The sequence below is a fragment of the Astatotilapia calliptera genome, chromosome 7, assembly GCF_900246225.1.
Source record: "Astatotilapia calliptera chromosome 7, fAstCal1.2, whole genome shotgun sequence".
Taxonomy (NCBI): Eukaryota; Metazoa; Chordata; class Actinopteri; order Cichliformes; family Cichlidae; genus Astatotilapia; species Astatotilapia calliptera.
In genome coordinates, this window is record NC_039308.1 from 20,153,768 (window position 1) to 20,180,698 (window position 26,931).

At 37.4% G+C, this 26,931-nt stretch overlaps 1 protein-coding gene across 1 annotated transcript in view; it reads left to right on the top strand.

Moving 5' to 3' along the window:
- Positions 1-19,321, top strand: part of brinp1 (bone morphogenetic protein/retinoic acid inducible neural-specific 1) — a 107,473-nt gene extending 88,152 nt beyond the window's left edge. Inside the window, exons 6-8 of the mRNA XM_026173679.1 lie at positions 5,651-5,887; positions 9,728-9,950; positions 16,719-19,321. Coding sequence (XP_026029464.1) covers positions 5,651-5,887; positions 9,728-9,950; positions 16,719-17,859 — 1,601 coding nt within the window. The 3' untranslated portion in view covers positions 17,860-19,321. The remainder of the gene's footprint in view (positions 1-5,650; positions 5,888-9,727; positions 9,951-16,718) is intronic.
- The last annotated feature ends 7,610 nt before the right edge of the window (positions 19,322-26,931 follow it).

Genomic DNA, 26,931 nt, shown 5'->3' on the forward strand with positions numbered 1-26,931 from the left:
GACAAACAAGCATACAAATCAATTAAGTTTCTTTGATGATGGACTTGTTGAGAAATTGATTTGGGGACTATAAGTGTATTAGTAAACACACTGTTCTGGTTACCAGTGAATAATTTACTAAAGAAAAATATCTGATGTAAATCATAAAGAGAGAGGAGCACAACAATAAATCTACAAAGGCGTTTTCATCATCTTCCCCCCCAACTCAGTCAGCCTCTCTCTTTTTGCTCTGCTTCTTTTTCTGTACGCACAGAGATAGTAGTCCTGCTGCATTCATCTGTTTCTCGCTGGGTCCTGCAAAACTAAAATTATTTGACGACGTTTAGAAATTACAGGGTAACTTTGGCTATACCCCATGGTTTGTCGCGAATGTCTGTTGAATTGCCTCTCAGAAGGACCCATGCATTTTTGAGGCAACTCTCTCCTTTGTCAAAACACACATGCTTCTTGGCAAGACATGCTATAACATAGGATCATTTTAAAAGTGGATGGCTGCGAACACGTTTTTCACTTCTCTCTAACATGCTAAAACCCCAAACCTGATGAAATCTTTCCATGTTGACCTGGAGGTCAGCTTTCAATTGGAAGTGGCCATTCAGGTGAAAGTTTCGATTTGGTCTAGCATGATCATAAATCTCTTTTTCTTTTCTGCTTAGTCTTGCTAGCTGCCGCTTTTGAAAATGCTGTGGTTTTCCACACAGTCATCCTTTTAAAATGAATTTTTCTCATCAGTTCAGTTAGAATTGTATGTATATATTTATTCATTTATTTATTTATTATTGCATTTGGAAAGACCCATGCAGCACAGGAAGTGCTTTTGCAAACGCTTTTTGTATTTGCTCAAATGGAAAGAAATGTTGATGTGCATTTACAGAAAAGTAGTTACTTTATAATAATGAGGAACACTTTAAATGATTTCCTATGAAGTCAGAAACTGCAATGTCCATTTGTGTTAATGCTGTTAGACTATTAGGAGTACATATAACTGTAATTTTCCTGATATTATCATTTAAGTTATTGTACAGTAGATTGTCTAGAATTCAGCAGGTTTATTTATTATAAGAAGAGTGTAAAGCAAAAAGGCATTTCTCAATACAAATAGATGAACAATATGTCTGCGTTTAGGGACGTTTGATGTAAAATTTGGACTTTTGATCTGATGTGTGTACACAGCCCATCGTGACACTTTGAGGGCAGTTGTATGTTTTATAAGTGAAATGGGAATGTCAGAGCTTGTCATATGTCTGCCCCCCCCTCCTCTCTGGGGTTCTCGTAAAACATGTGATTTCTGCAAGAGGCTGCAAAGGGTGTGCACGTGCGCATGTACATGGGCGTATGCGTTTCTCTGTGTGCATGCGCACGATTGTGTGACTAATACAATATCTCACCAGCCGAAGCCTACTACTACAACTGCTGTGCAGGGATACAAGGCAGCACATGACAGAACAGCTTGAACAGCGCAGCTGAAGTGCACATGCAGCCAACAGCAACCACCTATCTAATTACTTGCTGAAGCCGATTTTGTATTAGGACTAAAAATCATTTCTAAATTCTACTTAAATGGATGAACACTGTTAAAGTGTTAAAGTGGGGAAAAAAAGAAACACTACAAGTGTGCATTGGTGTCCTGTTGTGATGGTTTACAAAGTCAAAGGTGGGCAGAGAAAAGCAATCACCAAATTACTTTTTACTCTGACCCATCATGTATATCTGTGTTCTGTGTGCAGCACAACTGACAATAATTCAGCATCATGTCGAGCTCATCCACCTCTCTAGACCGCCTGCCCTGCTCAATTCAGCAACTGCTTCAGCATGCAATTTCAGCAATTCCTCTTTTTTCAGATAGCAGGGACAGCGAGCTCTGAAGGCCAAGACCATTTTTATAAGTAATTTGTGCTTTTACAATGATTGCTGCACCTGCGTCATCAAAGCTAAACTTATATAGAGATATTATGTGGGACATATGTTTGGTCTTTTCACGGACACATATCATGGATTTGCAGGCTCTTGCATCTCAGTACATCATAAGGTATGTTGTCATTTCATGAAATATCTTTTTTCTTTTTTTGCTATTTCATATATACACATTTTATTGTATGCTTCTGTACCACAAAAACCACAGGAAAGGAAGGAAAAAACATTTCAAATGTGTAAATACTAATTAAACTCACAAACAATTATTCTCCACAATTTATTTTTTTAAAACGTACTGTAACGCTAAATTTTGACATCTCAAGCTGCTTCCCTCTAAAGTGCTTAGAACACTTACGATAATCTGTGATAATCTACTCACCAAAGATACACCAACACATTATCCATTTGAATGCTAAGTACACCTCATTCAGAACTTTAAAAAATGCTAACATATTCTGAGAGCTTAGAATAGCTCCAGTGGAACATGTTATCCTCTGTCAGGCCCAACACACACATACACCTACACACACAGAGGCAGAGACCTAAAGCGCTTTATGCAAAGAAATGAAAAGTGGATAAATAGCTACTTCAGCTGCACCTTTACCTCATAGCTTGCTAAGAAATAGGCAAACGCAGCAAATCTCATATGGTGTATTAAGTATATAGGATCAGCAAGAATGGCTGGGTAGGCCTAGACTGAAGAGAAACAGACTCTTATCCAGTTCAGAGGTCTTTGGTTTTGTATCATGGCTGTACCGATAACCTCCAATGGTAATTTAATGCCTCCATTGAAGTAATGCACTTTATTGCACCAGTGGATTAAGTAATGATTATTTTGTGAAATTGTGGCCACACAATGGTCAATTAATCTTTAATGAAACTGTAACTTATGAGGCGGAGCGTGGCTTTCCAATAAGCAGGCAACTGCTTGCCAAAGCAGTTACAAGCCTCAGTTGCGGCCTACACACCCTATCTATCACCATGTAAAAATAGAGCACTCTCGAAAAAGACACAATGAAAAGGCGAAGTCACACTTGCAGAGTCTCAGATTTTAGCATTCATGGAATGGTAGCGGGCCTATATCTTCCAAACTACGTGAAGAAAATATATCAGCCTCGGATGTATGCAATGAGATTAACTGCCATTTTGAGGTGCTATTTATTTATTTAGAGCAAGCCAGGCACATGGGTTGCAGGGAATTATTTGCACTGACAGAGCATGAAGTTGGGGGTTATCAAAGAGCTGCACAAGAATTCCAATACAGTACAGTTTCATTTCAGCATCTCCTCCTTAATCATGGTAAGTATAGCTCCAGTATGTAGTGTTGTCCTTGACATGCACCTGCCTCAGAGCCACATAGAGAGAAGGTTTAAACCTCATTCATTTTGAATGTATTCACGTGTTGTTGCACTAACACAGCAAAGCCGAGTAAGTCACAAAGATAAATGTTTTTACTCTGATTAGTTTCTCATTTCATTTTTGGCCTGCGGGTTTTAATTCTCTCTCTCATTCTGCAATGCACTAACAAACGCTGATGGATTTACTTTCTGTTCATGACATCATTCTGCACACGAGTAGAAGGACAAGACACCACATTTCCAATTCTTGAGTGTATGCTCAGTGCGAGAATGTAGAGGAGAGCAGACGAGGTGAAGAAACGGGAATGAGGAGAGTGATTGATGGAGTGAATGCGAGCCAAAGGATGATGGAGAAGAGTCAAAGGGTATGTGCATGTGTGTGGCCAGTAGGAGTGAGTGTAATGAAGTAAGACAGTGGAGATCTGTGGGAGGCAGAGAGAACGGGACATAAACAGTGAAAGAAGAGACTGGAAAACAAGAAACTGTAAGACAAATAGTTCCTGCTGCAATTGTCCTGTTGCAAGAGTGATATCGGAAAAAGAAAATATGTACATGTTGATGCAGAGATTGAGGTATGAGGTATGGTTAGACAGACGAGGGAAGGGGGGAGGGCTGAGGCACTCGGTGTTATTGTGCACCCGGCCGCTGGCACCAGCACTGTCAGTGAGCAGCGTTGATCCGTGAACTTGCCATCTGGATTTTCCCACAAATCACATTAAAGTTTCAAGCCCAGGAATACATCAAGCTAAATGAATATTGGATCCAGACAGGCCTGATGGAGAAAAAGCCCTGTGCAACCCAGCTCTTTTGTGGTCAGACATGATCTATTCATCCTCTTTACTCCCACCATCCCTTCTTCCTTCTGTTCTCCTCTTCCCTGATAGGCAGTGGTTCTGATGAGCTGTGCAGGAGAAAGGCACTTATTATTAAATAGGTACATATTACAAGTACAGACTCTAGGACAAAGAATATGCGAGTAATTAAATTGTTGCAAAAGGTAAAACTACTTGCAGAAACCTGAAATTTGATCTAAAGTAACATAATCTAAACAAAAATATCCCTGAATATCAACCTTTATATGAATTATAAAACACTGCAGATTGAAATAACTAAACACAGCGTGCATTAGTTTTAATTCTTTTACCTGAAATCAGCTTATGTTTTAGATCCCACTTATTAAGGCCTTAATCTGTTTCTCAATTGCACACAGTTATACGTTTATTGTAGAGTATGTTGCAGCTAGAAATAAGGAGGATTAATTGCTGCATGTGCATACATAATAAGGGACACTGTTTGACACCCTGACAACACATTGAAAATGATTCATGAGCACAGTATGAAATTATATGCTTACTTTCCCTTTCATTTTAGCAACATTATGTTGACTTTGCATAAATGGATTTCAGTTTTCACCGAAAGGTGAAAATAATATGTGTGTGGCAAAAATAATGCAATCATTCATCATTCAATAACATGTTTTGTTCAGGTTCCTGGTTGCATATTTTCTGCTGAAGCGCTGTTTGTGCTCAAGTAAAAGCCATTAAGAAAATATGGCCTTGCCAAGATTCTGTTTCATACAAGAAGGAAAAAAATCTATTTAGTTCTTTTCCAATCCAGTGGCTTGTAGAGCTAGGGATTTATTTTCCCCAGGCTTGGACTGAAGAGAAAGCCTGTACTGTTAGTTGTCCAGGCTTCAGTTGTGTGAGATCCCCAGAGTGAGATATGGATTGGCTTGGAGTCTAGAAATTATAAATACCTCGTCAGTGATAGTGAAGGCTGAAGAGGTTCAGCTTCAGCTCTAAATTGGGCTGAAGAACACGCATTCAGCTATTGAGATTTCTCTATAATTAGCAGAATGCTGCATAGTTTGGGTATGCAAACCACAAGCAAGTATGAATGGTAAGACACAGTAAAGTACATGCATGCATGCTAGAAAACGAATGCTGTGGGAGATAGCTTCACTGCTATATGCGAACCAATACGACACACAAGAGCAGGCATAAATCAAGGATTTATACATTGTCATCGTGAGCGACCCACCATAGAACAAGCAGTTCTAGCTGAACAGAGAAGATTGCTGGAGCACATCCTTTAGAAAAAATAAATGAGTACTTATGACACAAAGCAATCTTAGTAGAGCAGTCAGTCAATTCATTGCTTTTTCCCTCTTTTCTGGTAACTTGGTCTGTGGAGAGATGCCGTATACATCTCAAGATACAGCAGCATGACAGACAACATTTACCTCATATTTTTCAGCATATTTTTAGATATTGTCTTTTTCAAGATGGTTTCTTCTATTATATTTTCTTCTGTATTTTATTTATTATCCCATTGTGTTTTTTAAAAAAAACCCTGTTTCACATTTATCTGTTTTTCAGGCCTGCAGGTTATTTTCCCAGAATACCTGCAAGAGAAATTTGTCCAGTCAGCTCTGAGCTACATTATGTGCAATGGAGAGGGGGAATATGTGTGCCATAACAACCAATGCATCTGTCAGTGTGCCGAGGAGTATCCCCAATGCAACTGTCCTATAACCGACATCCAGATCATGGAGAACACCCTGCTGGGGATGTATGAGTCATGGGCAGCCTCCTACAAAGACTTTGAAAGCTCTGGTAAGCTTGAATATCCTTCTAAATATGATAAGAATCATCAGATCTCATGTCCATGCATTTAAAAATTAATCTTTTTAAAATTTCTTCTTTTTTGTTTTGTTCAGTTTTACAATTTTCTATGAGAGACAAACTGTCATACATTTCGCCCCTTTAATTCTGAAGTGCTTATCAAAATTTGAGCTGAGGCAGCTCTGTGTTTTTTCCAACCCCCCCCCCCCCCGAACCCATATTAATGAAAAATAACGAGCACCTTTAAAACTAGCATACATTTATATTATGCTGCTGCAAAGGGTCAGTAGCCTTGGCAATCTTGATGATCAGTCTTCATCCTCAACTAAATCGATGCATTTAGGAGGAGATCAGAAAAACACTCACATGGGACTGTGACTTCTTTTTTTTAATGACAGTAAATAGCAAAATGATCACGTAACCAGATGCTAATTACACAATGTAAAGGTGTCTGTAGAAGTGAGTGCAAATGCAGGCACAAAGGCGGCAGTAGAAGTTTGGACACAGCAGAGAAAAAACACATATTGTGCCTTATTGTTTTATGGCAAGGCACCATGTATATCTATTATTAATACGAAATAAAAGTGTCTTGATACAACCTGCCAGCAACAGATAAATATATTTATGCACCATAGGGGTACGTTAATGTTAGTCATGAAGGTCAATGAGTGCAGTACATCTTCAAAGAAGTACTTGAAAAGAAAGAACACTGGAAGAAGCCAAATAAAAGAACATAACTTCTTTTCAGACCAAAGCACAAAGAGTTGTGCGGCCTCTGCTAAACATTTGAAAAATAAATGCTTGAGAACAGGTTCAAAAACCTCAAAGCATCAGATTGACATATGATATAGACAATCTGTATAATTCAGCATGTGTAAATGTAATGACAGGGCACATTCAGTGCCTGCTAATATTTGCAGCACTGGAGTATTCTGCTGCTTAAACTAAATGGTACACCAACATTGGTTTGTGGAAATGTTCTGTAGGTACTATAGAAAAGAGAGCTGATGTGACACTACACGATTCATTTATTGCTTAGCATTCCTTTCAAAAGACAGAGCTGTGGCAGTATAACATTACTGGCTGTGAGAAAAGCTGCAGCTGCTCTGCTTATGCTCATTTTAGCTGTGACTGTTGCTTTGTTGATATTGCTCAGACTCAGCTGCATTTGTAGTTGAATGTATTCAGTGAATTTCTCTCATTAAACTTAGTCAAGAAAAACATAATTATGCAATACATGCTTGGATTTTACAATAGTTTTTTTTTTTTTTCAGATATAAAACAACAGTCAGGCTATCAAACAATGCCTGTATGTGGTTAGTATGTAGGTAGTTTATCTGGGTATATACTGCCTCAGCACTGAGTGAGAGCACTGACCAAACTGGTTTATCTACTTATTTAGCTACAGTGATTCCCGAAGTTACACCTGTTCCTTATGAAATAGGCTATGCAGACATTATTGTGGCTGAAGATAAAACGAAGGCAATGAGCCAATACGCAAGTTATTGCAAAGTGCAGTTTTAGTGTGAAGTAAACTTTGTCCTATGGGATCCAAAACAAATGTTCACATACACAAAGATAACCCAAGTAAATGCAAAATGAATTTTTACAAAATTAAGTATGTTTTCCGAAAACCCTTGGGGATCCTAAAGATGAGTTTTTGGCAAATGTGACATGAGCCTTTGTCTTCTGGTTTTCACTTTGGAATTCTCCCATGGATGCCATTTTTCCACAGTCTCTTTCTTATCTTTCTTGTTGAATCATGAACACTGACCTTAACTGAGGCAAGAGAGCCCTGCAGTTCTTTAGTTGTTGTTTCGGCTTCTTTTAAGACCTCCTGGATGAGTTGTTAATGTAGTCTTGGAATATTTTCAGTAGGCCAGCCACGGAAGCTTCACCACTGTTTTCTTCATTTGTGGATAATGGCTGTCATCATGGTTTGCTTGAGTCCAAAAACCTTAGAAATGACTTGTAGCCCTTTTCAAATTGATGACTTTGCTTCTCAGCTGTTTCTTTAAATTGTGGCATGATGTGTTGCTTCTTGAGACATTTAAATCTACTTCACTTTGTCTGACAGGTTATATTGGACTCTTTGATTCAACGTGCTGGTAGTAATCAGGTCTGAATCTGGCTAGAAAGGGGGACATTTGATTTTTTTTTTTTTTGTTTGTTTTTTATGTAGGGCTTGTTAGGTCCTTTTGATAAATGAAAATCATGAATTAAAAACATTTTAATTTAGTTGGGTTATCTGTGTATAATAATTAAACTTACCCAGTGATCTGAAACAGTTAAGTGTGACAAATATATTAAAACTACAAAATCAACACGAGGGGAAATACTTTTTTACAGTACCATAAAGTGCTACATCTGAGTATAATTTAAGTTCATTTTTTAAAATCTACAAGCTCCTGCTACATAGTTTAGTTTATCTAATGCCACATCAATTGATTTTCTTTGATTGTCTCAGATTTTTATTTTTTATTTTCACTTTTTTATACAAATGGCATAGGATATCCGTACAATCTGGTGAAAAATACATGTGATACAAAACAACAAAGTGAAATGTAATGGCACAATGGGTGAAGTATGGTTACATTGTGAGAGCTTTAATCTCTAGATAAGGTGTGCTGGATGGCTTAAGATAAGGACTATGTGGAAGCACTTTCAAGGAAGGAGTCCTTGACGGCTTTGAAGCCTGTATAAAAGGACTTGGCAACTATTAAACTGGCATTGGGAGTGACTCAATAAAAGCGATGTTTTTTGGTGGGAGAATCAGATATATCTGAATACTGAGTGCTGGAGACACCCGGCTTTTCTAGGAAAAGGGAGGTACCTGACATTTCTGAAAGCTGGGTGGAGGGATATGGCAAGTTCAAAACAGGGGAGGAGAAGAAATCTGGCTTCTTTGAAGAAGAAGAGGAAAGGAGCTCTGATATGCCTGTGCGGAGGGTGGAGGAAATTCTGACATTTCACGGCAATGGTTGAAAAGGGGTTCTCAACTGTGGTTAATTCTGTTAAACTGTCTTGAGGAGGACTGCAGGAGGGTTCGGCTGTACAACTGCATCTCTTGAATATGGGATTTGTTGTTCACGAACAGAGTGGAGCAGTTTTTAACTGTGTCCAATAATATTTATGTCATACTTTTCATGGTAGACTATTGCATCAAGTTTATAGCTTTAACAAACTTTTTGCATTTATAACAAACACTATAAATGCAAAATTATTGCTCTTGTTGTTCGTCTACTTTTGAACTGTATTCAGTTTAAACTGTAGGAATTAAAATGTTTAATTAATGAGCTTAGTATTAAGGATGGATGAACAATGAGTTAATCTGAATTAACTGACTCAGTTGATTAGCACGCCAAATAAAAGCCTCTTTGTCCATGTGTATTTTTGTCCATTTGTATTTTTCAAGCATCTTCATGCTCATTGTTGCCAAAAATTGAAGCTATCGTTGAAAACAGCAGTTGTCTATGGAGGAGACAAACAAGAATTTTTAGAGGCAGAAAGAGGGACACAAGGACAATCATCACCACTGGTTGGAACAAATTTGTTGAGGCAGCAATCTTGAAAAGGTGTCGGGGAGCACAGAGTGAGAGGGTGTTTACTGCGCTGAGAGTCTCATTTCTCTTCAGATACTCACAGCAGTCGAAGTACAAAAAGCACAGTACAGACATGAAAAAAACCATGTCAAACCTCACGTTTGAAGATATAAACTTGGAAACTATAACTTATAAAACGTACTTTGTTGCAAATATTACAACAACAGTTGTCTCCAGCTGTTTTTTTGTTTACTTTTGTTCTTTTAACGGTTCCCTCTCTGTCACCTAGATGAGTTCAAGTCATTTCTGAAGAGGCTGCCCTCCACTCATTTCCTCCCCATCAGCAGTGTGCATCTTCTCTGGGGCAGCGACTGGGATTTGCAGGCCCGCTACAGGCTTCTTCAGAGCTCCCTGGAGGTGCAGCGACTGAAGATCCAGCGCACCGCCCGCAAGCTCTTCAGCCTCAGCATCCGCTGTCACCACAATCCCAACCACCAGATGCCTAGGGAGAGGTGGGTAAAAAAAAAAACTTAATTCAATGTTCTGTTCAAAATTAGCTATGAATTTACTCGGACAAGCCTAAGGTGCTGTTTCTGGTCTTAACATTTTTGGGATATCTGCTTTTTTAAAAGTAAAAGAAGATATTAAAATGTATCTTGCAGAGGAGTGACATCTTTCAGGGAAATTTCCCTTTTGGATTGATGTATGGGTTCTGTTTTATTTGGTGCTCCTTGAAGCGTGCACAGTGAGGATGACATCCATTATACATTTTAACTTATGGTTCTGTTGTTTCTGTCCATCAAGTCAACTTAGTGCTGAGGCTTGCACATGCCGAAAACACTCTACCTCACTCTTGTATTTCACTTTGCAATCTAAAAGGGGGGGAAAAAATAGCTGTGGGAGTTTTCTTGATAGGTCATTGCACACATCTGTCACCACCTACTGCAGTTGCAGCTTAAGAGCCTTGCTGCGGATGTGCCATTGTGTCAGCGCTGCATGAAATGCCAGGAATTTTCAACCATCCACTCTAGCAAATATCAGAAAACACTATGCAAAATATGCAAAGTTCCTGGCTTCCACATGAAACACCCCCAAAACTGTTATGTGTAGGGGATGTCACCACATAAATGGAAACAGAATCCGTAAAATATTCATTTAAGTGGTCTGAAAATGAGCCGCTGTCAACTGTCACTGACAGAAAAAGAGCACACCCACATTTGTCCGTGAGAGTTGGCAAAGGTTTGTTCTGAAGTGTTATCAAAGAGCTGCAGTATGCGCTTCCCCGTCCATGGAGTATGCATCAAGAGTGCCTGATGGCACTGGAAATAAGAGCTGCATGTTTATTTGCTTGCTTGTGTAAGACAACTTTGCATCAGATGAAGGAATTATTTGGTTTTATTATAACCGTGTGCATTTGCAGTACATATATACGTACAACATTAAGATTTTCCTTTCCGTTAAGATATTACCAACAAGGACTCCAGTCCTTCCATTTTTTCCAGTCAAACTATAACAGATAGTCAATGAAGAGACTGAGGCAAAGTTGAAGGCCTGTGTGTTTAAGATGTGTTCCAACGCATCTTCATGTCAGTCAGGCTGTGAGTTGATGAAGATGTGAAAAAAAACTATATTGCTTGGTTCCAGAGATGAAAAACTGGTGCATCGGGATTCGAAATGACAGCAACACACATCCCTTGTGAGAGATCATTTGTCCCCTCTCCAGTTCATACTGTATATCAGACCCCTAGTGGGAAGGATCCACTTGCTATTTTGCATTATTCTACTTTGAGAGTAGTGTTCATCAACCTCCGAGATATTTTACTGAAGAAAGAATTGTATTTGTACAAGCTTGCTTTTAACCCAGAATGTTTTTAACCTTACCAAACTATGATTCAGTGTAACGAAGGTAAACCTTGATAATACCCATCATCAATATGTAACTGATAAATTAAGGTTAACCGTTAATAGTTTGCGAAAGGTTAACAAATCCTATAAACATTATTTCAGCTGATATTAAGTTAAAGTTTACAATTGTTTAAAAGCATATGAGCGGGTGGCTGGACTGTGAACCTGAATAAACCTGGAACGGCTTTTTCCACTACTATTGTATTTCTTTTTTATATACAGGATTCACTTTTGCTTTTCTTTAGTTTAGTTGTTTGGTTAGGTTAAGGAAAAGATCATGGTAAATGGTTTTTAACCCTGCATGGCTTAAGATTATCTAGTGCATTCAGACTTCACTTTTGTTCTTTGTCATGCCATGTAAATCTTCATTATGAAGCCTTAATAACAGTGAAATGCATAAAATTGACAAAAAATATACTTCAGGTAATTGTTACTGTCGCTTCTCAGGATTATGAAGCAATACCTGATACACTGTAACCAGTGATGGGAATAATGGCGTTACAAATAACGGTGTTACTAATGGCGTTACTTTTTTTCAGTAACAAGTAATCTAACTAATTACTATTTCTATCATTACAACACGGTTACAGTTACTAACAAGAAAACGCGGTCCGTTACTATTTTTCAACAAGCAGACGGTTGAAGCTGTCTTCAGCTTACCGCATCTTATACCAGTTGCACAGAAGTAGCTGTAAGTAATCTGGACGCTACAGCCTTAAGCAGCTGCGCGCGCTCCCGTGGGCAGTTATCACTTTCTGGCAGACAATTACTTTTTGGGACAACACCTCGAGCTAGGGGGCAAAACAATCGCATGAGTGCTGCTGTTTGACTGAGGAAGAATAAAGTAGTCGTGGTAAGCCAATCACATGACCACTTCAAGATGACAAAGCAACAAGGTGATATATACCAGTTTTTAAATTGTGCTGAGAGGCCACGTAAAACCAGAGTCATGATAAACAATATATACGCGGCGTTTTTTCCTCAATCGTTTCGTCACTTTTACTGTCTATGGACAGCGCTAGCAGACACTCTCTGCTTATGAGCAAAAAATTAAAAAAACAAATGAACCAAAAAACAGCCCGTTCCTGTTGGTGGAAAAATGCACCATGTCGACCAATCAAAAAATTATATGGCAACATGACATTGTTTAAGGAGAGGGGGAAGTTTCAGGAGTGACGGCGAGAGAGAGAGAGAGAGAGAGAGACAGCAGAAAAAGAGAGAGAGTGAATTTGGAGATGTGAGAGATTTGTGAGTTTAGCGTGTTTGGAGTGTGTAGTTAATGTGTTGTCTTGTGTAGTTAGTGTGTAGTGTTGTGGATAGTTTTGTGTTGTGTGTCAGAACAATGAGGCGACTGCTGTCTCCAGGTAGAAACAGGAGTGATACACCTGCTGCTGTCAGACTTGCAGGCATCAGGCTGTGATGTTCTCCTTTATAGTGGACATAAATTATTTTTTGGAGTGGCACAAATAATTTGTGTGGCATCTTATTGATGCAGAACAGCTGATTGTTCTGTAAACAGTTTGAATGGTTATTAAAAAGGGGTAAGGTAAATGGCTGCAAACAACTTTGTTTGCAAAACCTGTGCATAGGATTTTAAAATTGACAATTTATATTTACATTTAAAGTTATAAAATATGATTCATTAAACATGTTTGTGGTTGTTACAGCAAAAATATAACTTTCTACTCGGATTTTATGTTTTTTGTCTGATTTTAGGTCAATTGTGTTAATACAGTATGTCAAAATGAAAACATAACTGTAAATTCAGACACGTGAGGTTGTGCTGAAAAGAATGATACCAAACAAGGCAAAGTAAATAGTTTTTAAAGGTGGAATATAGAGGTCAAATCAAAAGTACCTAAAAATGGCCAATTATACTCTGGACCCCAGAGGGTTGAACATTTTTTTTAAAGTAACGCAATAGTTACTTTTCAAGTAATTAATTACTTTTAGAATCTTGTAACTCAGTTACTTTTTTGAAGAAGTTACTAGTAACTATAATTAATTACTTTTTCAAAGTAACTTGCCCAACACTGATTATAACTGATAATATATAATTAATAATGTAAATTTGTATCATAAAATATAACAAATAAGCATAAATTCGAACATCACAAATGACTAAACATTCATTCTCATTTTATTGTCTGTTAACAATTAAAATAAATGACACGCTACTGACAAAAGTTTCATAAACTACTTTTTAATATTGAGCATTATGAGCTACCTGTTGTTGGGAAGAAGAAATACAGCAATGTGACAGCAGAGTTAATGCTATTAAATTACAAGTATCTCAGTGAAACAAAGATTAGAAAGGGAGAAAGGGAAATCATTCCATTAGATTTGTTAACGCTAATAAGACAAATCTAATATCAGGATCTTAGCTGCAAATACCAATATGTAATACAAAGATGATATTAGATCGGTAATTTATGAGAAGGCTGTGGCTGCGTGTTTTTTGCAATATGGTGGAGTGAGAGAAAAGGAGATTAGATGTGAAAAGGTGAAGTAAAATCTGTAATCTAATTTGGGATCATGCAAACATTCATAGTGCAGAAATGCAAACATAACACATACATATATAACTTAAAGGAGAGGGGAATATTTATCTATAGCTGGTGATAATCAGTCTGAAAGGATGAAGGTATACTTGTTTCTGAGTCCAAGTAACGATAATAAAAACTTGTTAATATTAACTTACCAAACAATTTAATACATTTTAATCTGCGTTGTCCCTTTACTAGTGCTTGCTACATAAACCCAAACAATAAACACATTTATACATACAAAGACAGGAAAATGAACACATCTGTTTTCCTAATAACATATACTTACAGGTATTCTGAATATCTGATAGGATTTTTATTTGACATGACGAGTTTATACAGTATACAATACTGTACTAAAGTTTTGACCCAACGCTCATTTGTTTATATTTTGGTTGGAAAACAAGAAACACCTGGAACAATTTATTGAAATATGTATACATGAAAAATACCGTAAACAAGGCAAAATAGAGTTTGTATTGTTGTACAGTTTTTTTTAACACAAGCTGAACTAGGCAAGTTTTCTAATGTTTAAGCAGTTTTGAAAAATAGTCCTCCAGGCTTCCTGAAGGAAATTCCAAGGCTCTTCTTTAAATGTCAGCTACCTTTTGTTCCATTTTCTGTCAAGCTGTTCCCACACTGCTAATTCTGAGGTCCGGCTCTGGAGAGGCCAATCCTTGACTGTTCTATTGTGTGTTTATCTATCCAGGTATGCTTTTACTGCATGAGCAGTATGTTTGGGATCAATGTCACGCTGAAAAATGAAGCTGTTGCCAGTCAGATGTTTTCAGATGGTATTAAATGGTGAATTTAAAATCTGATGGTGCTTTTTTGTGTTCTGTGGTGTTGGGGAATTTTTGACAAGATTCCCAACACCACTGACTGAAATGCAGCCCCAAGCCATTCAGTTTGATTCAATTGAATTTTATTTATATAGCACCAGATCACAACAGCTGCCTGGAGGTGCAAACCATGACATAGCCTTCACTGTGTTTTACATATGGCTGTAGACACCCACCATTCTACATATTTCCACTTTGAATCAAAATTTTAAATTTTGATTTATTACTCTATCAGACCTGTTGCCACCAATCTTGTGTAATTTGGCATGCCTCAGCCTTTTCTCCCTGTTTCCCTCCTGAAGAATGGCTTCTTGACAGCCACCCTTCCACTGAGGCCATTTCTGACGAGGCTTCAGCGACCAGTAGCTGGATCAGCTGAAGGGCCAGATGCATCTCTCAGGTCCTGTGTCTTTGCTGGATTTTTTCCTATTTCTTAGGGACATGGCTTATAGCTGCTGTTCATCTCCTGTAGACAGTTACAAAGTGAAATATTTCTCTGAAATTGGTACATAAAATAAAGGTCCAAGTACTAAATTGATCGAAAAAGTAGGCAATGTCTACAGATAAACCTTTGAAAGACCTTCAGGAAGCCTGGAGAACTGTTGCTCAAGACTGCTTTCTTGGAAGCAAAATGTGAAGAAATGAAGAGTTACTAAGGACTTTTTCCGATATACAAATGTAGAGTTTATACAGATTTTTGACACAGGTATAGTATTTTAGGAAAACAAAGGCATTCGTATCAAAATAACACAGATTCAGCTAACCTTTTGCACCATGCAGAATATTTTGTGAGTAAGAGAGCTTAAAAAATTCAGCCAAACATCATCAAGGAAGTAGTATACTGTATGAATTGCAACGACAAGTAAGCTTATTCACTGCTTTGAAGAAGATCCTGGGTTTTCCACCTGCATGGTCTTTGTTGGGTTTGTTTTCTGACTCTAGTCAGAAGTATTCTTTGTTATATCTGGTATTCTTTATTTTACTCTGCCATTTTGACCGGATATTGTTATTCCTTTTCACCTTTGTCTAACCCATTCACCTACTTTTGTGTTCATGCCTCTACAGCATTCTTCAGGAAAGAAATGTTATGTGTCATTGTATGTTGATGAGGGATTGCCATAAAGTCTGTCTGTCTGTCTGTCTATCAATCAATCCATATCTCAGTTTGGAGCTCATCATAGAGAAATCAAAGTATGTGCTTCCATTGTTCTCTTTGGTTGATCTTTTCTTGTTATGGTATCACTTGTGGCAATGTCATATATCATTGTCAGTACTTAAAATAATTTACTTGTCAAACTAACCTTGACCAGCAATACTTTCTGAAATCAAAATTCAGATTTCATCTTCTACAGTCAGAAAAGAAGTTCCAGTACTGTCAGGATGACAAGGAAGGATGTCTGATGGGGGCAAAGACAAGACAGGAATATCAAGCAATGCTTTCCACCAAAGGGAAATAACCGGCCCTATCTACTAAAAATTATGTCCCTATCCAACCCCAAGGCACTGTAAATTATGCTGCAAAGCAAACACATTTTCTAGTCTTATATCAGATCAATTGGAATTAATATTATGGATGTATCTGTTTTAACTCTAGCAATGATCTTTTTCACAACCCAAAAAAGTACATTTAGTTAATCACAGCAAGTGAAAATGTAATGTAGAAGTCAAACAGTAATACAAAATTAAGTGAAAATAGTAATAGTCCTACCGAGGAAGACAAACCCAAGTTACCAGGGTGAAATTATGCCTCACACATGCCTCATTCACTCCATCAACTCCTCAGGGTTCTCTTTAATATGCTGGCCTTTTGTTGGAGAGAAAATATACTTTCTTTTCCTGATGAGAATTTAACATGTATACATTTTAACTTTATAGGCATTTACTGGTGTGCGTTCTTTTCACTGTTCTTGTCACACTAGATTGAGATTAAAATTTCCTGATCACTGCTAATGCTCTTATGCTTTTTTTCTGTCTTTTGCCTCTTTAGATCTGTGATGCAGTGGCTCAACAGGGTTCAGTCTTTCCTGTACTGCAATGAGAATGGGTTTTGGGGGACCTTCCTGGAGAGCCAACGGACGTGTGTGTGCCACACAGGTGTCACACTGTGCCAGCGACCCATACCATGTGTCATAGGTGGAAACAACAGCTGTGCCATGTGCAGCCTGGCAAACATCTCACAATGTGGCTCATGCAACAAGGGCTACAAGTTGTATCGTGGTCGCTGTGAACCTCAGAATGTGGACTCAGAACGTAGCGAGCAGTTCATCAGCTTTGAAACTGATCTGGACTTTCAGGACTTGGAACTCAAATACCTGTTACAGAAAATGGATTCACGTTTGTACATTCATACTACTTTCATTAGTAATGAGATCCGACTAGAGACATTCTTTGACCCACGCTGGCGTAAGCGCATGTCCCTGACTCTCAAAAGTAACAAAAACAGGATGGACTACCTCCACATGATAATTGGTTTATCAATGAAGATCTGCCAGATGCGAAACAGCAGCATTGACCCCATGTTCTTTGTTTATGTCAACCCATTTAGTGGTAGCCACTCTGAAGGCTGGAGCATGCCCTTTGGTGAGCATGGTTACCCACGCTGGGAAAAGGTACGGCTGCAGAACTCCCAGTGCTTCAACTGGACTCTTGTATTGGGTAACCGGTGGAAGACCTTCTTTGAGACGGTGCACATTTATTTGCGTAGTCGTGCCAAGGTCCCATCTGGCCTCCGCAATGATACAGGACAGGGCCCGGTGGACCTCGCAGACCCGAACAAGCGCCAGATCTACATAAAAATCTCCGATATCCAAGTTTTTGGTTACAGCCTGCGCTTTAATGCAGACTTGCTTCGTAGTGCTGTGCAGCAGGTTAACCAGTCATACACACAAGGTACACAGTTTTACTCCTCCTCATCTGTTATGCTCCTCTTATTGGACATTAGGGATCGGATAAACCGTCTAGCGCCTCCCTCTGCACCTGGCAAACCCCAGCTGGACCTCTTCTCTTGTATGCTAAAGCATAGGCTCAAGCTCAACAACAGCGAGATGATTCGAGTGAATCATGCATTGGACATGTACAGCACAGAGATATTAAAACAGTCTGATCACCTGACTGCTAAACTCTGTTGAACATTCACATAAGGACAGCAAGTTTAACAGAAACACCCGACAAATGAACTATGGGGGTATATTACTCTTACTTTTTTTCTCTTTTTCATTTTTTGACCTTTTCTGCCTTTTGATGTAATATTAACTTTGTAAGCATAATTCTTAAAGAGAAAAAGGAAAAGGCAGTGATGCAAAGCTTTTCTGGCGTATAAAGAAGAATACTGAAACAACTATATGGACTGTATCATATTTGTCCCAGCATGTCTGTAAATCCCTAAAAGAACTTAAAATGAGAAAGAGACAGAAAAAAACAACAAAACAAAACAAAAAACATGAAATTTATGTACTGGTAAAAAAGAGGCCTTGATTTTACTCTGAGGGATCAAAGGTTATATCTGAAACTGCCATTCTTTATTGAAAAAAAAGGAAAAAAAACATTTTTAAAAGAAATAATAATAACACAAGGGCAGACCAGATATCACTTCATTCTAGCTAATGAGCTAATCGACAGTTTAATATTCAAAATGTTTATACATTGTAAGGATTAAGTATCCCTAGTGAGTAAGTAGTCAACACATTACTGATAGACTTTATTACATTTCAGACCCACGGTGAATCTGCATTGCTCTTTGTGAGTTATGAGGCACTCTGTCATTGTTCTGACACATAAGGCACACAGCAGGGCAGTAATGGATAGTCATGTCAAAACAAAAGCCAGCTGTTTATATATACATATGTGGTTGAATGTGTGTGTATGCGAGAGCGTGCGCTTGTGTATATCCTTTTTATTATTATTATTATTATTATTATTATTATTATTATTATTATTATTATTATTTGGCTTGATGCTTATTGCTGTTTGTTAATTGAATGTGTCATTTGAGATTGACTCCAGTCTTTGCTAATTCTTGCATTTGGAGCGCTTCTTCCCGTGTTTGAAATTCAAGCTGTGTTTTCCACAAGGCAGTACCTCCTGGTGCGTGAGTGCAATATTGTGGTCTGAAGATTTAACAATCAATGCTATTTTGTACAGCTTTGCAAAATGTACATGTTGTGACTGCTGATTTGTGGAGCTTTTTAGCACCAAGAGCAAAATGTAAGCATTCATCATTCAGGCACGTTTGCAAGACAATTTAAAGCCATACACTTCCCTGAGGTAGACATAAAGTAAAGTAAGTTCATAACCTTTATTCACTTCATAACACATGGAAAAAATGTTCAAGTTATATGTTTTTGTTTTAGTCCCTCAGCTGATTTCAGATAAGAGCACAGCAAAAGGGAAGTTGACAGAGGAGAGTGTATATTATATTGAATAGGAATGTCTTGTAAAGCCATTGATTTTTCATGTTGTTACACAGGGGAAAAAAAAAGAAAAGAAAAATATGAAGAAATGGTTGAATACTAAAGTATAAAATACCCTTTTGGCAGTGTTTAATCTGTACGCTTTTGATGGCCATGTGTATAAATGTCTGTTTTCCTTTTGCGATATGAAATCAATAACATTTTTTGCATGTTCCTGGAAGCATCAACAACTCTCATCATCCAAATGAAATATAAAACACTACCTATGTATTAATGGTCAAACTTTATTTGGGTAATCCAATGATGAAATATTTCTACTACTGTTAACTTTTTGTAGGTCTAGTCCTTTGCTTGGATGTTTGTTAACAAAGATGTTGTACAACCAAGTTGGTCTGGCCATTTTCGGGAGTTCAAACTTTAAAAAAAAAAAATAAAAAAAAAGGGGGGGGGGACATTGAGTAGTTGCTGTCATCTAAGCCAAACTCTGTAAAACAAAACAAAAACAGAAAGCTGTCAAAAATCCATATTTTTCCAAGTGTTCCGCCAACATTAATATTATTTTTTTTATGTGCTAGTCTCTTGATGTAGATAGTTTAACAGTATTAGTACTTTAGTTCAATTATATGTTCCTTTAACCTAACTTGGTTCTTACATTGTAATGACACTAGTCTATGGGGTCAGTCGTAAGTGTAGACAGTGGTAATGAGTTATGATTTTCATCTGGGTGACAATGACAATGAAGGTGTAATTCCTAAACCAAGCCCTGGACTAACATGTCATTACACTTACTCAGCTTCAGATTTCACTGCGTCAGAATTCCAACTTGAATAGCATCAGTATCTCATCTAACTTTGTTTTACAAAGATTACTCGTATGTTTTCTTATTATGTTGCCAGTCTTGTGAAGCATGTTTATTGCCTGGGAGGTGCTTTTTTTTGTTTTTTTAAATCACAACTGACTATAAAGCATTATTACAAACTAAAATGACATTCAGGAGATATAATTGTTAATAGCGGAATAGGTTGATTTGTATAAGTTTGGATAACAACAGCACAGCTTGTCAGCCTTTGCTCTGTTTTGGTGAATTAATCGAGGCTGTGTCATAAAAACAATTTGCGTGTTGTAGCACTAGGACAGTTAGTTCATGTTCACATGGTAATGGTGTGTTCAGAGCAAACTCAAGTAGAATCACATATGATCAGAATTTACCAGAATCCCATAATTCAGTCTACTGTTCTCCAAGGTTTATCTAACTTTTTCAGTTTCTGTATAAAAGAAGTTAAGTCATATAATTCCAGATGCCCATACATAGCAACAATGGACTAGGCATCCATTTATGATTGTCAGTGATGTCAGGAGAATATCATCATTGGCATATTTTCATGCATGTGGAAAACTTTAGGCAAATATCAAACAGAGCTGAGGCTGACAAGGTGATGCCCTAAAATGGCCCTATATATACACATTTCTTGATTGTTTAGCATCATTATTGGACTATCCAAATGAATTGTCTCCATTTCATCATTATTATTATTATTATTATTATTATTATTATTATTATTATTATTATTATTATTATTATTATTATTATTATTATTATTATTAAGTGCCTGTTATTGATCCCTTTAACATGTTTAGACCTGGACTAAAACTTTGAGATATTAAACAGAAGAATGACACTGAATTACTTTCAGAATTTAAGACCATACATGTTGAAATATACTCTTTTATTGTCCTCCTGGCAGCTACGCCGTCAGGTGTGCGCATGTGGGGAAGCTGACCACCAGACAGAGACAACAGATGACTCAAAGTAATGGTGGATATTTATTGTCTCCTGCTGTACAATATATCTGTAAATATGAACACTGTTACAGTAACATTGCTCTGCTACAGTAACAATATTATAAAATATAACAGTATTGAAAGGGAATACAAAGACTACTTCAAAAAGGCCCTCCATTTGAGTACATTAGCACAAAGTACAGGGCACTCATGTCTTATGTATCTAATTAGAATCATGACCATTTATGACTGTTTTTATATTGTCAAAGTGTATATTAAAATTTAGTTTTGAACCACTTGCAAGATCCATAAAACAAGCACATTTTCTTGTATGGCATTATGCTACCACAGTGTTGCTTATTGTATATGTATCCATGGATATGTCTGATAATGATTTTTACACCTAATACCTTGCCTATGTACTTATTTTGCTATTCTTTTGGGATCATTATCAGCTTATTTTAAATGAATGTTTCATATAATAATCTATTTCTCATTAAAATGCTATATTTAATAAGAAGAGCAATGCTTGTTTGTACAAATTCCCTATATGAAGTTTTTTGCACATCTTTAAAGTAACCTAGTTTTGCTATAGTTGCAATGGTAAATGAATGGCTGGATAATAAGTTATTTGTTTGGCTACATTTTTATTTTTTTTGTTTGCTTGTTGCTTGACCTCAGTGTTTTTTTTCTCTTATCATACAAATCAAACTGGTGTGCTCATCTGCTGAACCACTTAATAATTGTACGTTTTTGTAAAAGCATTCTGTGGCTAAAAGTGTTTGTAACACAAAGTTGGTAGAAAATGTTTTGGGTTTGATTTGTTAAAGGCCTCTGTGAGACCACACAAAAGCATAGAAGATGCAGTCTCACTTTTTATTTCAAAAGAAAAAAAACTTTTAAGGGAATAGCATTGTATTTTGTATATATTCATTTAGTTTTCTTTGATCTTTTAAAAGTACTTTAAGAATTTTGTAGTACAATAAAAATTCTGTGATAATCTTGAAAGAAAGGCAGATGTGAAAGGTAAAAGCGAAATCAGAGATCAAATGGAACATGATATTTGAATGCAGCTTTTTGAGATATTTAAAACTCCTCTATAGCTATATCATTTCCTACACACACAAGAGGAAAAGACATAGAAAAGAAAACTGCCTAAAAGGCCTCATTTGCTTTCCAGCTTTGTAATCTCTGTCTTATCTTCACCACCAACAGCTAGTTTTGCACACTCTCAGACAATGAATGAGTAGCTGCCTCAAAGTTGGACATTTTTAATTACCCACCTAGTCACTTATCTCACTCTGGAATGGAAGACCCAACGGAATAAAATAATTTTTGATGGACAGAGTTACAGTCAGGAAAAACTTTCCTGCTGAGAGTTAGAAATTCTGCAAAGATAAAAACGGATGTGAAATCACAAAAAAATGTGTGACTAGCTATTTTTATTTAAAATTTCCTATAGCTATCGTCATTATCTTAAAACGAATTAACACAAGCACTCTAAAAGTTGCTATCCACATAATCGTCTTTTTTTTGGGTTTTTTTTTTTAATTTCTGTGTTGCAAGATTTCAGTAGGTATGGAAGGACGACATGTTTTTAAACAAAACAGTATATTTTGTTTAATTCACCACAGGTTGTTCCTTTATAGAAATTGTTCTGCCATCTTAGTGATTTGAACTAAAAGGATAGGTTTTACAAAATGAAACTGAAGGAAAGCTTTTAAGATAATTTGATTCAAATACAATGTAAGTGAGGCAGCTGTTCTAACAGTTACAGGACACACACCAAAGAGCTTTGCACTCAAGCCACGCAGAAAATTCCAGGCTACTTTATTAAAAATACATAAATAAATAAGTCAACATAAAAAAAACATATCCAGGTAATTTTGGTTAAGTCACTTTCCTCCTGTCTCTCTGGGTTATACCTCATTGAACGAGGAATATATAAGTTCTAAGAAAGCAGTCTAAATAAGTCACAAAAGACTACACTGTGATTCTAACTGTAATATTTGAATACTGTGGAGAGGCAGCCTTAATGTTATGGATGTAGTTACTGAAGTTATTTTGGTTGCTTAATTTTCCAACTCCAGGTTGCACATAATTTTCATTTTCATGTGCTTGTATTTGTATGTTGGACCAGGAAAAATAAGTGGCCTGATATGTGCCTGATGTCTCATCTATACGATGCTCAGTTGTTGGAGCACAGCAGGGTGTATGACCTTTATGTCATTGTTGGTGAGATCCCACACTGAGTGTCATATTGACACTGCTGAGGAATTGGGCCACCTCAGACAGCCGATGCTTTCTGCCAAATTATTAAAAGGTCACAGACCCTTAATTGATTGAAGTCAGTAATTATTGTCCTTTCTCCAGGGAGCCCTTGTATCTTATTTAAGCCACACTCAGTCCTAAGAAGTGTTGGGTTTGCAACTACAGACATCTCTTTGGGATCCTGTATTTCAGAAAAAGCAAAAGAGGAAACCCTTTTTCTTGAGATGCTGGGCAAGGCTTTTCTAAGAAGAAAATTAAAGACAACTGCAGAGAGGGTGCCAAGCGCACTAGCTCCTGTTGCCTAAGAGAAATTGATTCAGGAGAAGGGTGCTGGTCCCCCATCTCCTCACCACCCACAATGGCCAACTCCAGTACCTGAATGTTTCTTTTGATGAGTATTTCTGTTCTGCCTTCTTCTGCTCAGTCTCATTTTCCTAAAACAGGGTTAACGGCAGTCAAAATGATAAACTCCAATTTTTAAACCTTTCTCTTGAATATTAGTATTTGCATGCACGTAAGATTGCCATGTACCATTTGAGAATAATTCCAAAACTAACAACAGTATTAACTGAAGGAATGCATTGCATGTAAATGGAGCTGTGATATGCTTCAGTAATAACTAATCAAATCACCCACTTCAAAAGTGACACAGAAATGCAGGTTGTATTTCCCATATCACATATTGGTGTACAGATTTAATGTATAATAATGTAAAAGTATCTTGTGTCTACTGAGACCAACCATTCACACCTCTTTTGAATACGCGAGAAGTGCTACCCAGTACTGGTAATAATGGTACCAGGAAATGGACCATGATGCACTGATGCCCCTCATTCTGTCAGAGGATCTGGCTGCCTCTAGGGCACCTACAGGAAATGTTTATATATGTATCTGTGCAGGCCAGGATATCACCTCAATAGGTAGTTTTGCTATTTGGTGTGAAGTAAACATTTGGCCTCTCTATCCACCATCACTACACCTGGAGCACTTCCTCACTGGCACCTCCTTTGCATCAGTATTCCTTGCGAATGCAGACCAGAGGGAAGTGTGGGCAAAAAAAAATGCAGTGAAGACACCCGTTAGTTTGGTTTGAAACCTGAAATATCCATTGAGGAGACTGCAACCAGTGTTTTAGCAACATTTTATTTGGATCCCTTAATCATGCCACATGTGGGCAGTCATGTCATGCTACTGGGCCGCTGTCCAATTAATTCTACTTACCTTTCATTGTTTTGAAGTTTGAAATAAAATAGTTTTTAAACTAATACTAAAACTAACATTTCAGTTAGTTAACTTTTAAACACACTCTCTTTGTTAGTGGTTAACCACTGTGTGGTTCTATTTCTGGTTGTTGACTACTCTGTAAACAAAGAGAGATTTTGCCTCATAGGCCATGCAGAGTCTGCTGGTACCAATGCTCAACTCTCCTCCTGGCTGTTCTGGATGCCTTTGTTTGACAGAGAAAACCATTGGATCTCCATCCTCTGCCAAATCCTAGAGGATGAACTATTGCTGACTCTTTCTTTTCTGTAGAAGCATTTTACAATCCATCACCACACATCCATGGACTGGTCCTTCACTAAACACATAATCTGAGTCATTGATGGTCACATCAATCCATGAGGAAGACCGTGGCTGCAGGCTCCTAATCCTAATGCCTAGAACCGTTTCACACCTAGTGCTTCAGAACCATGGACATCATCCAGACAGGAGAAGGAATGAGTAAAAAAATTATATATTCCACCACTGCGATCTGTCTCACTGGTCAAAAGGGTCGAGGTGCTAAGCAAGATTAAAATGTCTATTTGACCCAATGGTAACTCCAGCCAATGACCAACCCTGAAGTTAACTGTCTCTGGGGTTGACCCTAGTGTTGGGAGTCACCCCGCTTGAATTCCTCACAAAGCTGACCAGGTCCAAGTTCATTAAACCATGCTTACCTCATGCTACAACTCTCATCACTGGTCACTTGATCATTAGAAATGCCTTGGTTACTTTGCTCAATCATGGCACAGACATGTATGGTTAGTTTATCTAGTTATTCTCCATTATACCACTATATAAACTCACAAAGTGAAAAATATTGCTGCTAGGCACCTTACAACAGAATGATATATACATGTAATAATGATATGTTTACATGGAATGAAAATACAAAAGGCAATGGAAATGGAATGTATACATGGAAATGTAAGTCTCTGGTTTTAATACACATTCTACCCTGCTGGATTCACATCTTGTCTGTCGATCTAAATTTACCTGCAGGCTGATCATTTAACCTCAAGCTGCTGCCTTCATAGTAATTAATTTTCATTTGAAACGCAGACAGCTGGGAGATCGTTATTAACACATTATATAAAAGTTATAAATTATTTTGCATGTCAGTGAGTGAAATAAATATTTCATCCCCCAGTAAAACATGGCTTAATACTTGATGGACAAACTCTTGCTGACAAGCACAACAGTAAGACATTTCTTATAGTTGGCCACCAGGTTTACACAAATCTCAGGAGGGAACTCTTCTTTACAGAAACTCTCCAGATACTTTAGGTTTCTTGCCTGTCGCTTAGCAACTCTCCACACTTTTTCTGTAGTGCTGAGGTCTGGAGACTGGCTAGGCTACTCCATGACCTGAATGTGCTTCTTCTTTAGCCACTCTTTGGTTGGTTTGGCAATATGGTTTAGGTCAATGTCATATTGGAAAACCCATCCGTGACCCACCTTCAGTGTTTTGGGTGAGGGAAAGTGGTTTGTGTTCAAGATTTTACAGTACATGGTCCCATCTATTAGCCTCTCAATAGTGTTTAGTCATCCTCTGTATATTATAATAATGATTAGCATCGACCAAATATTTCAAATAAAAATACAATTTGACACAAAATTAAGCGGTGCAGTTCTGTCGCAGACACACATTTTGGTAACCATTAAGTACAGCCAGTATATGTTGAATGTGACACATGAAAGAAATGCAAGCAGAGACCCTCAAATTTACAGTGGGATGGTTAAAATATCTTGATGAAATAAATCTGAAAATCAAAAGAATAAGTTAAAACAAATCTTTTTTTAAATTATAGATTTTAATTATTGCTGTTTGTGTTATGATGTTTGTGCAAAGGTTTGTTCAGATTGACCCATCTGCTTAGGAGGAGATAGGGGTAGATACAGACATACATACAAAAGCTATAATCACGATAGCAAGATATTATAGGCATTTACCTTTATGACAAGCATCAGCTACCTTTAACCCCATGAACTCTTTATTCAAATATTTTTAAATTAAGTCACATCAGTTGTTGTTGTGCTCCTCCTCTGGTTGCTCTGAATTCCACAAAAAAGAATTGCCCTTCTAAGTTCAAGATCTAGCTGCTTCCTCTGCACAATTTATTGATCTCCATCTTTCTCAAGCCTGCTGAAGGTGGGGAGTTATCATTTTTTCTTAATAAGGAATGGTTTAAGTGTCCTTTTGTTTCCTTAGGTATTTTTACTGCACTTAAAATTCTTAACATTGTGATTATTGGCATTGTTCCTTTCGTTTTGATGCATGCTCAATCATCCAGGTAAGTAAATCCCCAAAAGTTGATTCCATTCATCATGACGTAGTGTTTTCAGTGGGAAAAATGTTTCGTCACTCATCCAATGACTCAGTCTCAGCTGACTGCAGGTTTCCCCAACCTTATAAATAGAACATTTGCATAATGAAGGAACAATGGGCTGGCAGGTCAAGTATTGTTCGTTTGT